We start from the raw sequence: 15481 nt of genomic DNA on the forward strand, positions 1-15481 counted from the left end.
TTCATTGTACACTATACATTTTATAATCCGTGATTTCAGTAATAAGAATGTACACACATTTTATTGCCTGCACTTAAAATTGAAAAAAAAAATGATTTCTTTTTTTTAATCTTTATTGGAGTATAATTGCTTTACAATTGTGTGTTAGTTTCTGCTTTATAATAAAGTAAATCAACTATACATATATATATATATATCCCCATATCTCCTCCCTCTTGCGTCTCCCTCCCACCCTCCCTATCACACCCCTCTAGGTGGTCACAAAGCACCGAGCTGATCTCCCTGTGCTATGCGGCTACTTCCCACTAGCTATCTGTTTTACATTTGGTAGTGTATATACGTCCATGCCACTCTCTCACTTTGTCCCAGCTTACGCTTCCCACTCCCCGTGTCCTCAAGTCCATTCTCTACATCTGCGTCTTTATTCCTGTCCCGCCCCTAGGTTCTTCAAAACCTTTTTTTTTTTTTTTTTTTTAAGATTCCGTATATATGAAAAAACATGATTTCTTAATTGGTAATGTTAGTCTCAGTTATGTGAGTTTTGTGGTTCTTCGGTCAGTCATTCTCTAACAATATAATTCATTTTGATGGTATTCTTTGGTATGAGTTTTTAGTCTGCTTTTCTTTCCACAAACCGAAGAATGCAGTCAGGCTTATATAATCTTTTTTCATATTGCATTAAATTTTTTAATGTATTTTTGGGTACACATATGACTAGATTACTAATCAGGAAGTGAATTGCTATGGAAATTTAAATTATGTCTTAAAATTTATCAAACTCATGACTGTGTTATTTATTTCATCTAGAAATAGTTTTGTAAAAGTAAAATGGCATTAACTATTCAGTCTAATTTCAATAATATTTCTTACTTTTGTTTTATTTTAACCTCTGTTTTGAAGAATTTTTTTATTGTTTGTAATGATATTGAGGTGCATGTTATTATTTCATGATAGTACAGTCACAAAGTAATTCCTTCTACTGTAAGGGTTTTTTAATTTTTTGCTTTATATATAAGACTAAATGATTGAAGTACAAGCTTTCTATGAAGTATTTGCAAATAATTCAGTCTCCAAATCTGCTCATTATAAACTCTGCTTCTACATAGAGTACTTGATGTGTCTCAATGTTCCTGAATTGGGGGGGGTGACAGAATATCTAAATCATAATCTATTGTTGGAAGATCGATGGATTATGATGATCTAATTAAGTCCGTCTTGCTAAGTTATTGCTGCCCCATATACATAGAAAAATAATAAATTATCAACCATCTAATAAAAGAATATAATTTCATGAAAAGAATTCTGGGTACATCCATAAACCATGAGAGCAAAGCTAGAATGATTCCCACCAGAACCTTAAGGTAGAATTTATATTTAATTTATTGCATGCATTTTTTAATGCACGGGTAGAATTTTGTGTAAGAGATTTTGTTTTCACTTTTTATTCTAGCATTCATAAAAATCAATATTGTGAAGTTAGCTCAGCAGAAAAGCCTGGTTTGGGGACATTTTTTGACTAATACAAAGTTATTTTTAAATGTACATTTATTATATTTTAAAGGCTGTAAAGCTTATTTAATATAATCTTGCCCCACCCACATTTCATTTTCCTCTCTTCTACTTTGAGAGTTATATTTTTAGGGACTTTTTTATGTGCAAAAAAAAAAAATTTAGCTGAAACAGCTCTCAAATGAATTATAAGTAGGGGAATAAAAGTCAGCATTCTGTCTTCATTAAAAGTTGTTGATGTGGAAATGTGAGAGGACATTTCCTGCACTATGAAGACTGCCATGATGATGATCTTAGTAACTTCATGTTGTATTTGCACAAATCATATGTACATATAGATGTCTGTATAAAGAATTGTCTTCCTTCCATCATAGAAAATTATTGAATACAGGTTGTCTGTAGAAAATTATTGAACATAGTTTGTCTGTGCCCTCACTTCTTTCCTCCATATGTTTTATGTGTGTGTTTTGTAGTTCACCTAAGTGTAATTCTTTCTCTCATTCACTATGCTGGTCTCAGTGCAAGATCAGTAGTGAGGAACTCTCTTGGCTATAATTTTCCCACAAACTTTTCCATAAGTATATTAAGTGAATCCTGTTGACAAAGTAGAACATGTATAAGAAGAGCAGAGAAATACACGAATTCCAGGAAGGCTACTTTCCATTTCTACCCTTCTCTCAATGTAGAATTTACAAACATTTAAAACTATCCTTGGGACTTCCCTGGCGGTCCAGTGGTTAAGACTCCGCACTTCCAATGCATAGGGCACAGGTTTGATCCCTGGTTAGGGAACTAAGATCCTGCATGCCATACAATGCAGCCAAAAAATAAAATAGAATAGAATAAAATAATAGAATAAAATAAAATACCATCTATAGCTTTCAAATAATAAAATTAAAAAAAAACTATCCTTATTTGTGAACAATTTGAAACATATCCATGCCGTTTCATATTATGTTTTTGACCAAATCGTGTTTGGTGTACACGGGTAGTAATTATAATACCATCAAATAAACATTTACTCACTAGTTGAGGCTTTACTTCCTCCTCCCCCCCCAACAGCCACCCTCTATGAGAGGTGTGGAGAGGCAAATAAATACTTTCCCTTAACTACAATTGTAAGCTTATGTCATTTGAGTGGAATGGAAACAACAGGTATTCTCTTAGGAAACAAACCAAGGCCCATGGTAGCCTCAGCAGATGCCACAGATTACACACAGGGGCCATCACGGCCCCTCTGCCTCGATAACTGCATAGCCTGTGCCAATACTGTGGACCTGGGGGTCGAGGGGAGTGGATGCCTTAGGTTAACTTTTCCCGAAGCCCTCAGCTGTTAGATGCATGAATGTATCTTCTGGAGTTTAGTCCTGGCATCTTTTCTGTTTACTGTGGGTTTTTTCCTTTATGAATTAATTATTAATATGCCAAATTATGTTGGCTCTCCCAGAGGTCATAACATCATTCATCGTCTGCTTGTAGATTGAAATAAATCTTACTCTTTTGACATATCATTCAGAATTTCTTGTTGCTGCTGGCCACATTGCAATGCATTTACTTTGATCCAGTGATTTTTAATTTATTTCAGTCCTCACAAAATTGCTGTGTACTCTGAAACTACATTTCTAGATAATGTCATGTGTAAAGTTCACTGAAACATTAGATTAAGGAAAAATATTAATTAAAAAACATATTTGCCCAATATTGGGTTGATATTTTCAAGAGAAAGCATATTTTTAAGCAAAGTAGGATAGACAGGTTATATTTTTAAGAATTATGAGAACAAGAAACTGGATATTTATGTAAATAAATAGCAACTGAATATTTAAATAAAATATATAAAAGGAAAATACACAATAGCAAAAGTATCTCGTATCTTGTATTTTGTCTATAGAAACTGACACATCATTCATTGCTGCCACTGGGTTATATGACATTTGCAAATAAGGACTGGAATGGTTTCTCAAATCTTGTCATACCTGGGGACACTTCAAAACCAGTTATGTTGATAGTTGAGTTCTAAAGAAGTCCGGTGTTATAAAATGGTTTGATTCTTAGCTTTGAAAAAGGGAATTTCATTCGAAAGACTGAAGCAATGACTTTAAAACCTATTCATCCTTAAGGAGTTTTTTTAAAATTGTAATAATCAATGCTCTTTTTTTAAGTTATAGAAATGTAATAAATATAGCTATAAAAGTCAGATTGACTGTTAATGAACATTTCAATTCAGTACTATATAGTTTGGCTTTTGAGTCTAAGGAGTGTTCATTATTATAATTTATTATTGTATGAACATTGTTATGGAGACACTTTAGGGGCTTATAATCTTCAAAAAATCTTTCAGGGAAAGCGCTGTTCTTGAAACAAATTACAAATGAGATCTTCATGTCATTAGAGGTATACAACAGAGAAAACTAGACTACACAATTTATTCAGCTCTCTAAGGTGATAGAATATTCTTCTGAATAAAAATAACTTTGCAGTTGTACATAATCTGCATTAGAAGCTTATAGATTGATTTACTTTGAATTCCCATGTATTAAAAACTTGCCATACAGCTTATTTTCTTTTTAAGGACATATTTTTATTTATTTTATTTACTTTTAACCTGTTTAGCTTATATGTTTACTTTTTCTGTTTCTGATATAAGGATCCTTATAACCAAAAATGTATTTATTTGTAGTGCCTGGCCCTGTACCAGTCAATTCTCTTCAAGGAACATCCTTTGAAAATAAGATCTTCTTGAACTGGAAGGAACCTTTGGATCCAAATGGAATCATCACTCAATATGAGGTACTGGGAGAATAAGGAAGTTTATTGAAATATGGATTGAAGGGGAGAGTAAAAGAAAATGTTAGAGAAAAATAATGGAAAAGAAGTAAGTGAGAATTGGGAATTAAAATCAATGTTAGTTCTTCTCTGTTTTAATTTATAAATTCCTTGATCCCAAAATTAAGCATCAAAACAAATATTGTATGGCACCTAGAGTTTTCAAATTCTTAAGTAAATGTTGTTGTTTTAGAGAAGTAGGATGGGCCTTGTCAAACAGACTTACTGGTGATTGTAAAGAATAAATTTTTATAAAATTAAGAAACTCATATTTCACACTATGATTTAGGAGAGGCCATTCAATGTCAGTTGTTTCAGAGTAGGGGAGAAACACCTGAAAAGCAAAATATATCATAAACCTGACTATTACAGAGCTTCATCTCAACTTTGAATATAAATCATTATCTTATTTTTAAATATGAGAACCTGAAAAGAAGAAAGGAAAGCATCATTTTAATTGCACAAATGTGTAGTTCTGTTCCTGGGTAATCAGTGTTGATTATAGCATAAAACACGTACTTTCTAGTGGCAACAGAGTACATCACAGGAATGGGGAGTTTTGTTTGCAGAGAGTTTATTACACTATTCTATTTCACTTCTAGTGATTGGTCTGTTCAAATTATCTATTTCTTCTTGATGCAGCTTTGGTAGGACTTTCTGGGTTTCATATGCATTATATTATATATGTCCATAAGATTATATATAGATATATATTCATATTTAAGTATATTCATTTATCTTTTGATGGAAGAAAATAGATGTATATTGATCCAGTCAGATAACTCTAGGTTTATCTGTGGATAAATAGATAACTAAATAGAGAGACAGCCAGACAGACAATAGATACAGAATGACAGTGAAATAACCATATCAAAAAGAGAAGGAAAAGACGTGAAAAAAATGTGATTCATTCCACACAGATGCCCTTGAACGCTATCTTACTCAAGGGGGTTTATTTAGAATGTATTATGACTTATATTGGATATGTAATAGGAAATATATTTCTTAAAACAGGTCAGTTACAGCAGCATAAGATCATTTGATCCTGCAGTTCCAGTGGCTGGACCTCCCCAGACTGTATCAAATTTATGGAACAGTACACACCATGTCTTCATGCATCTCCATCCTGGAACCACCTACCAGTTTTTCATAAGAGCCAGCACAGTCAAAGGCTTTGGGCCAGCCACAGCCATCAATGTGACCACCAATATCTCAGGTATGCAAATGAATACAGGGCAAACAGAATTGGTTTGTAATAGCATGTCCTAGAGAATCACATATATACTGAGTGTAATTCACCTCATTTATTGAATCTTTAATATAATTAGTCATGATTGAAGGCACTTTAAAGAATTATCTGAATACAGATTATTATTTGTTATATGTCCAAACCCCCCAAATCTCAAAATCTCTGTCATTTTTTAATTGACAAAGGTCTTTTTAAAGACTATATTATATCATAATTAGAAATTTTTTAAAGTTCATTATGAACGTTCATATTAAAAACCTATTATACGTTTGAGGAGTTGGTAATTATTATGGTATCTGATCTTTACTGTAAATGGATTTTATCAAAAGCATGGTAGAAGATCCTTGCAGTACTACATACTTTGTCTCTCTGTTCCATTTTTCCCTGACATTCTGATAATTTTATGACAAATATGAACTTTTCTTTCTCTTAGAGATCTCACATAAATTCATCTAAATTTCAGAATGGTAATGTGCAGGAGAATTTTAGGTTGATTAACAAATACAATTAAACTTCACATTATGTTATGTTCAGAATTTCATAGTTTGCTAGGAATTAGCTTTGTAATATGCCCTATATCTACCCCAGTGTATGTTTATTAATATTTTATCTTATTTATTTAAGATTACTAAAATGGATATATGTTACTTCTGTAACTGAAAAGTTAAATTTGAAAAATAAATGTTTTAAAGGGTCAACCACTTAACATATTAAAATACTAATTTTGAATTTGTAAATTCTTTTTGTTCCTTCATGTTCATTTTTATTATAGTTCTACATAGCATATATTGGTGGCATATCATAATACATCATTAAAAACTCTCTACTATTCTTCTGAAATTATATAATTTGAATCAGAAAGAAACCACATACTCTAATTTTTTTTAAGTCTAAAATTTTATTTGGAAATTTTGAATATAATATAAAACTTTAAAAATGTATGTCATGGAAAAAATTATTCCAATATGAGTTATGGTTCCTTTTGCATAGCATTTGATATATCTTAATAGTCTAATAAAAAAGAATTTTAAAATAGTATTCATTATGTTACAAAATAGCAAGGTATTAAAATTGCCAATTCTTTTCTTGATGGAACAATTCTAGATCATCAATTTAAATATTTATTGAAATTATTTTACTAGAAAATATGACTTGGTGATATGATGATATAATAAAACATATTTCCTACCCTTTAGAATTAGCAATAGTGCTATAAATAAGATCCTTCAACAGTGATATGTACAAAATTTACATAAACTTTATAAAACTGAGAACATTGAACAAGTGAACATTATTGAGAGCCAAAATTTATTGTGGTTCAGACACAATTATTTTTTTTATTGAATAAAAAAACTTATAAAGACCAGAACACCCACCTAGCATTTTCTTTGTGTTATTTAACTGCAGTTTCATTTGAAGCAACCTATGTACATGGATACTTGATTTGAACTTTAAAACTTCGTTGCAATCACTGTATCTTGGGAACACATAGTAATCAAGCTAAGGCTAATGAAATTTATGGTTAGTGTGGTTCTCAGGCTCACTTGAACTTTTAAGGTAATTTATTGTTATTTATCCCTTGAGTCCAGTAATTCTATCTTTCAGCATTTTAAAAGCAGCTTAAAGTGAAATCAAGTTATTGAAGGCATGATGCTTGGCAGTATTGTTTATATGTATGTGTGTGTGTGCATGTATGTATAATACACATATGATATATTATACACCCATATAAAATAATACTCATATACATATTATGCCTATATAGTATCTGTTGGTTCTACTTGTAAATAATTCTCAGATAATTTGCCTCTTTCTAAACTGTTTCTTTCTTTCCATCTGGATCATATTTTAAGCAGATCATTGACATATCTTTCTAAGCAGCATCCTTGCCTTTAGACTTGCCTTGCTCCAGTGTTTTTTTCTATTCATCTTTGTACAACATATATTTCTTCCTTAATTTTTTTCAAAATCAAATATATTATATCCAATATGATAAAGCCCAAACATCCTTGCATGATTAGCATTTGTGGCCCTTCATTTTATGGCCCCTCCCATTCTCCACTCCTACCCATGAATCCAAAGTTCCAGGCATAGCAAACTAATTGTAGCTGTTAGAACACTCTGTATCCTTTCACGTGATGATATCTTCAGATATTGTTTCCTCTCTCTGGAATATTCCATGCATTCTCTGTCTGATGAGTTTTTACTCTTACGGGCCCAGCCGTTCCGCGGCATGTGGGATCTTCCCGGATCGGGGCACGAACCCGCGTCCCGTGCATCGGTAGGTGGACTCTCAACCACTGCGCCACCAGGGAAGCCCCTACTCGTCTTTTAACATTCAGCTCAAGCACTGCCTAAACAGTGAAAGTCTTCTGTTTCATCTTCCCAATCCCCAACACTAGTTTAGACAGCTGTGATCCCCCAGCATCCAGATCACCTGGAAATATCCTGGAAAGGTACATTATCAGGCCCCTCCCCAGACCTCCTGAATCAGAAACTGTAGGGGAGAGGGGCAGCGATCTGTGTTTTAAGAAGCCCTCCAGGTGCTTCTGATCTCCCTAGTTTGAGAACCACTGTGTTGGCTAATTAACTGTCCCCTCTTTTGGTGACCTAAATTTTGCTATAATTTTTTTGCTTTTTATAAGATTCTCACTCTTGATAAATGTGAATCCCTACTTTTAATTCTATAAATGTCAGAAACCACACTTCATTTGCTTTTATATTTATAGCATGTCTCGTAAAATTTGACACATAATAAATATTCAGTAAATGTTGAATGAATGAATGAAATACTCTAAAATTTTTATTAAATACTATTCTCAATTTTTCTTTTAATGCACACATTTCACTGTTCATATACTCCCTTAAACATCTTTCTGCATGGAAAGCATCAAAAGCCATTTGAGGTTATTCACCCAGTTCAAGATTAGGAAGCCCTCTCACCCCCAAGCATTGTCAAATATTTTGAAAAATTTTAAGTTTCTTTCTTTTCAAGAATGTGGCAACTAATGCACTAGTTCATGGTAAATAACAGCTAAAGTTCCCATTCCCATTCAACATACTTCCTAGATATGTTTCTGTTGTGACCACAGTGGTGAAAGCAGTCCAGGCTAATGCTGGGTCATTCCACAGCCATTAGGTCATAAGCAGCACCACCTCTCCCAGGCAGCCCTTTACCTAGGCTCCTGCCATTGCTATCTCCACATCTCCAGGTGCAGCCAGGCCTATGCTGTTGACACCTTCCTCCCACCCCATCAATGCTGATTTCACAATCTCAGGACACTAAAAGCTAAAACATCTTCACAAAATGTTTGGAGTGTATGTCACAAGCTGCCAGATTATAATTTAAATTTCAACAACAAATCTTTGCTTCATATCTTCTGCTGCTTTAGGTTCCTGGAGTTAACATTCAGTGGCATATGTTAAGGTACAGTTTAGATATTAAGTATTGATTTTTCCCTTAGTCAGGATCATTTATTCATCTTGAACTATGATATATTTCTGTTCATTGATTGAAACCTTTTTTTCCTCATTAATCATTTATCAGCTCCAACTTTACCTGACTATGAAGGTGTTGATGCCTCTCTCAATGAAACTGCCACCACAATAACTGTATTGTTGAGACCAGCACAGGCTAAAGGTGCACCTATCAGGTAAGAGGGGGAGGGGATTTTGAGATATTCATGAACTGAACCATTCACTTCTCTGTGCGGTTTCATTTAACAGCTTTGCTCTTTGATTTTATTTTCTCTAGTCCCATTTCATTTCCCTTCCTCTGTTGGCATCTATGGTATACGAGCTGTGAAGGTATTTGTCAGGTATAGAATGAGAAAATAACTCCTGTCCGTTGCATTAAATCTGTTACGAATAATTTCATGAATGATTGAAAACTAGGAAGCTTTGAGGAAATAAAAGGAGAATAGCTAAAATGAATGCAGCCAATGTGACCTTTAATTCCTAAATTGTTGCTTATCGGGAATTCCATAGTAAATATTAAAATTCAATTTGCCATTTACTTTATCCAGTATTAAAATCTCCCACCTTATCCTCATCTTGCAGAAATTATGAGCCATGTTATTTTCAGGGATTGAGTCAAATCATTCTAACGATTTCAATTCCTAGGTGGCAGGACCAGACTGGTCTAGTCAAGCTATTAGGCTTCAGATGAGCCCTGCCTCCTTTGCTTGTTTGACTCACGCAGTTGGGTAATCTTGTCTTCCTTCCTCTGACCACATCCCTACCTTCAACACTGCTACCAGTAACTGGAGGCTGATCTTGAGGCTTATCTTGTCCAATGCTCGAATTTCTTTGAAAATGAGGACCCAATTTGATGTAATCCATTTTCATATCACTGTATTTATGGTACTTTGCATCTTTAACTGGGTCCTCATCACTCCCTTCAGATTCTTGAAACTAGTTGACTTTCTACCCAATTTCTTTTTTATTTATGTCAGTCTATCAGAATCTCTTTTCTGCTAATGCTTGTTGCCATTCCACTTTGTGGCCCATTACCTCCCCTCTGGATAAAAGCCAGACCTGTTTACCACCTAGCTAAACCTCCTTAGAGTATCCATTTGTTAGCTTTGTCTGCTATCACAGGCCCTAAATACTAGGTTCTATCTTTCCCTACTTTTCAGTACTACTAGCCTCTGCCAGACTGCATTTTACCATCAGTTTGTTCCAACTCCAGTGGAAATATAAATCTTTCTCCTCTGGTGTACCTAATGTCAAACAAACTCCAATTTCCAAAGCCTCTGTTATAGCACATAGGAAATCCTTGTTATGCAGAGTTTGTACATTTAGTTTAGTTTAGTTGTACCAAGAAAGCTAAAATTATCAATGGTTTCCATATACATTTATTGATTCAGTAGCATTCAATATGTGCCAGAAGCTGAGATGGATAGTTAGAATAGAAATCATGAAAGCAAATGTAGTATGTACCCTCAAGTGGAGGTGGTAGACTCATAAATGAATGGTAACAATGCAGTATGATAAGTGAAGTGACAGCAGCTAGAAAATGTGGTACTAGAGCTGAGTTTTGAAGGAGAAGTAGAAATGAGCTTAGCCAAGGGTCACTTTGAGGAGAGGAGAGAGGTTGCTCAGAAGAAAAGGGACAATGGGCTTTCCAAATGACCACAAAGAGAAAGACTGGATATGTGACATAGTGTAGTGTCTTCTATTGATAGAACAGCAAGTCGTTCAGGTCGTTGAGAAGGAAGGGTGTGTGGGAGAAGTAACAGGATCTGAGAGTGGAGAAGAAAGCAAGAGCCCTAGCAAGAGGCTGTTTAGTGTCCATCTAAAAACTGAAGGTGGCCACAGAAGGATTTTAAGTGGAAACTATCTTGAGCAATTGTATATTCTTAGAAAGATCACTCTGAGTAGAAACATGGAGAACGAACTGAGGGTAAACCAGACCTGAAGGCACAATGGTCTCAATGAGAAGAGCTACTGGACCACACTACAATGAAAGCAATGGAAATGCAGGTGAGGCTATGCCTCCCATATAAGGTTTTACAGTGGTAGGGTGTATGAAGCTTGGTGAGAGGAGTGATAGAATGGAGACTGTGGGTGAGAGATGATGGTAGATTTTATTCTAGAGGTGATAACAGAGCAAAAAGTCATCTAAGAATTCAAGATATTGGTTTTTTGAGGTTTTCAAGTAATAACAAATATTTTTATTGTTTTATTTGATTACTACCCCAAAGGCGTGCTCTCTCTTTGGAATGAGTTCTTTGGTATATTATAAATTATATAATATTTCTGTATATTTGCCTATCTTACCAATGCTTTAACCTAGCTTTCTTTCTAAGGTGTCATGATGTGTACAAAATATTGTACACCCCAGTGAAAAATCCTGTTCTGAATAATGCAGAACTCAGTATCACCAACCACTTTGTTCTTCAGTATTCATTAAGATGGTGTCCATATGCTAATGTAAAACTTGTGCAATGTAGTTCTGGCAAGTGTGGTTCTTTGACAAAATTAATTTTTGAATATATAATCATTCTAAAGGTTGTAAGTTGACTTAACTAGACCTTTGAATCTCCTTACCAACTTTTTTGAGATCTAGCCTTAAAACTGTCATCACTTGACAATCATTACTATGATTCAAAATGAATATTGCCCACATTTGGAATCAGTTTCCTAGAATGCATAATTTATTTTTTTCTGAAATATTTTATATTCTTCTTAAATGAACTCAAATTCTAACCTGAGTAGGTATAATTATAAATTAGAATGTGTAGAATGTCCCATTTATTAAAAGATTGACCCAATGTAGCTGTGTTTTCAAGTAATGAAAATAGCAGCAGAATATTGCTAAAACACAGAGAAGAATTCCTCATTGGTGAACTCAGTTTATTGTAAGGTGTAATAATGAATGTGTGTTTCATCACAGCATTTTCCAAATATAAGCTCTACCTATTTTAAGCTGGCAGGAAGCTATCTATTCTAGGGTATAACTAAATGTTTATTTTGTAGGTAAAACCTAAACTTGCACTTTAAAATATTAAGTACCATATATTTTTAGATAGGTAACTAGGATATAGTCATGAAATGCCATCAAAACCATCATTTCTTCCACAGTTATATTAGGAAAAGAAATTGTCTGATGCTCAGTGTTAGCTTAACAGATATACGGATCAGAATATAGAACTGAGTTTAGTTGGAGTACAAACCTTGTATGTTGGAGTTATTTCCTGGGTCAGTTGGTCACATGTACACAGCTTGAAACATTAGGACTACCGTCCTCATAGATCTGCAGAGTATTTCATTACAAAGAGATCAAATAGTTGCATCTGATTTTCCTTTGGCCCCATTTTATGGGCACACAGGTCATGTGGTCCAAGTAAAATCAAATAGATGTTATTTTAACTTAATGTTTATTCTGTAGAATCATAGTAGGTAGGATTTTTTTTTTTTCTAACCAAAACCATGAGGAGGTGTGCCCTTTGTGTTAAATCTTCTTTCCAGCCTTTAGAGGACTTCAGCCCAGCCAACAACTTTTGCGACCTTGAGAAACTCTGAGCCAGAGCCTCTAGCTGAGCCACTCACAAGTTCCTGATCCCTAGAAACTGTGGGATAATAAATGCCTGTTGTTTTGAGCCACAGAGTTTGGGGATAACTTGTTATGCAGCAGGAGATAACTAATACAAGCACCCACAAAGCTGAAGCTTTCTCTTCCTTCAGGTTTCTGCTTAAAGGGCACATAGGTCTTTCTTGACCACTGCTTATAAAATAGAACTCTTCATCCTGTCATTCCCTATGCCCCATCTTGATTTATTTTTCTTTATTATTTTTATCCACTCTTCAACATATGTGTAGTTTTTTTTAATTTATGTTTATTTTTTTATATTTCCCTAGTAAAATGTAAGCTTCATGAGAGGAGAGACTTTTACTACTATGTTCATTATTGTAACCTCAGCACTTAAAATGGTGCATGGATACTATTATAATAGTATAATACCAGATAGTATTTGTAATGTAGCATGGTAGTGATAAAAGCAATAAATATTATAAGACAGTGGTTCTTGGCCTTTTCTCAACCCCAGAATTCCCAGAGAGATACTACTGATGGTACCTATCAATGCATCTGTGGCATTATCATTTGTGGGTGGATTAAGGACTAAATTGAAAAGGCTCCCACATGACTGAGTTCTACCCATAGTTCACCCTTTCGTTACCTCTACCTCAAGAATTACTTCCATTGGCTTTAGGAGACAGAGTAATTACTGAGTGAACTAGTTAGAGAAGGCTTTATGTCAGAAGTAGAAAAGCTAGAAAAGGAGAAAGGAGGAAACTCTTTGACAGTATATTTGGTATGTTTAGGTAACAATGGTCATACAAGTTTGAGATGGGTGATACACATTAGGAGGTAGTGAGAGCAAGATGGAGTTACCAGGATGTGGTAAGATATTAACCCCAGTGTAGTGAGAATAGATTTTGATAATGGGAGAGCATCACATAATTTTGACAAAGCTGAATGTTGGAGAAGAGTAGTTAATGTCCAAAGTGGTGTTTTAGGAAAATATCAGCAGTGTTCAAAATGATTCTCTTTTGCATTCTCCATGAACAGTTCATGGCGTACAGAGAATACTCAAAAGATAATTGACAGAATGTATGGCTAGGTAGGTGGGTGCCTAGATTACCTGAAGGAGAAAATGAAGGCAAGAAAACTAGACCAGTAATATGAACATAAAGTTATAAATATCTCCCTAATGCTGGAAGCAATGGGTATAAAAAGAAATGATATATTGCAAGGGAGCTAAAACATGATAAAAAATAAAATTGGTTAAAGTTAATGCCAGCATTTTGAGCTTTGTTGATTCAGAAACTAGTAGTTCCTCTTACAGAAATAGGAAAGTTGTGATAGACCTGGATTGTATGTTTAAGGAGTGAAGAAATGGAGAGCAGGAAACATGATGTGCACCAAAATGGTCATTAAACCTTTACTTCTGTGCATTATCAAAATGTTGGCATTGGGGCAGTCAGTAGGAACAATGGTGGTTATGAGATCTTGGGAAGTCTATTGATGAGAGGAACTGTAAAACATTAGAGCTAGGGAATTTCTCCTGAAGCTTTAAGCAGACATTTTAGATAAAAAAGTGAGGGGGCTTCCCTGGTGGCGCAGTGGTTGAGAGTCCGCCTGCCGATGCAGGGGACACGAGTTCGTGCCCCGGTCTGGGAAGATCCCACATGCCGCGGAGCAGCTGGGCCCGTGAGCCATGGCCGCTGAGCCTGTGCATCCGGAGCCTGTGCTCCGCAACGGGAGAGGCCACAACAGTGAGAGGCCCACGTACCGCAAAAAAAAAAAAAAAAAAAAAAAGTGAGGAAGTATACAATTGTATAATTTGTTATTTGATATCACCTAGAAGTTGTACAAGCTAAAACTTAAACCAGAATCACAGAGGGTATACTTTCTAATGGGTTAAAAAAAATCCATTGTAGGTTGTTATAGGCGACTTTGAGTTCATCTCCAACATTTTTAAACATTAAATAAGGAAGAATATCTACCATGTCTGTCATATAATTGCTTTGAGCTAATGGCAAAATCCCTGCGTATATTTTTTTTTACAGTCTTATAACTGAAGGGAAGTTGTATGATGAGAAGTCATTATTTGGCCTCCTAAAAAACTAAAAATGACTACCTACCAATGTTTAATCAAATTAAATTACAGTATAGTGAAATCATTTTTAGTTTTTTAACATAAAGAAATCATATTTTGAGTGTTAAGTAAAGGTTCATGATGCCAGTATATTGATTTTAACTTAATTGTAGAAATATTTTAAAAATTAATTAAAAGGAATGGGGAAATATGAAATATAGGTAGAGTGAATAAAACTATCTGATGGCTTTGGAATATTTAAATTTGCCAGAGTACTAAGCTCAAATAATATTTAGATCTTGCTAGAGTTAAGTACCATTAGGTAATTAGACCCCACAAGGATGAAAGAGCACAGACGCATTACATGTAATCGGTCAAATCACTTCTAATTTGATTTCCCATTCCTTATTTTCTGTCCTTTAATTTGTATTGATAAATAAGAAAGTAGCAGGGAAAAAACAACTTTAGAAAAATGCGGAATATGTGGTAAAGAACAACCTACTCAGACAAATTGAACAATGAAGGTAAGATCATTTATTTTAAAAAGAACTTCATAATTTTTAGTTTGGGGCTCCATCTCAAGTTCGATGAGATCTTTCCCAAAGAGCAGATCGTACCTTTTCTTCCTTTACTCCCCTCCAACATCGGCAGTTTGCTTTTGTTCTTAATAGATCTGAAGAGACAAGCTGCCTTGTGTGAAGTTCCTTAATTTGGAATGTACAACCTATGTCATTTTAATAGAATTAGTTAAGACTGAATGTTCACCAGATGTTCCGGATTTTTCTAGAGGTAT

General features: G+C 34.4%; 1 protein-coding gene across 5 annotated transcripts in view; it reads left to right on the forward strand.

The window, feature by feature from the left end:
- The window catches only part of PTPRK (protein tyrosine phosphatase receptor type K), a 576017-nt gene that overhangs the window by 461408 nt on the left and 99128 nt on the right, over nt 1-15481 (forward strand). For all 5 annotated transcript variants that reach the window (XM_032651570.1, XM_032651569.1, XM_032651571.1 and 2 more), the window contains 3 exons: nt 4190-4299; nt 5350-5551; nt 9132-9237. In XM_032651570.1, the coding sequence (XP_032507461.1) occupies nt 4190-4299; nt 5350-5551; nt 9132-9237 (418 nt within the window). The remainder of the gene's footprint in view (nt 1-4189; nt 4300-5349; nt 5552-9131; nt 9238-15481) is intronic.

Source organism: Phocoena sinus, chromosome 12, assembly GCF_008692025.1.
Source record: "Phocoena sinus isolate mPhoSin1 chromosome 12, mPhoSin1.pri, whole genome shotgun sequence".
In the NCBI taxonomy this organism is placed as follows: Eukaryota; Metazoa; Chordata; class Mammalia; order Artiodactyla; family Phocoenidae; genus Phocoena; species Phocoena sinus.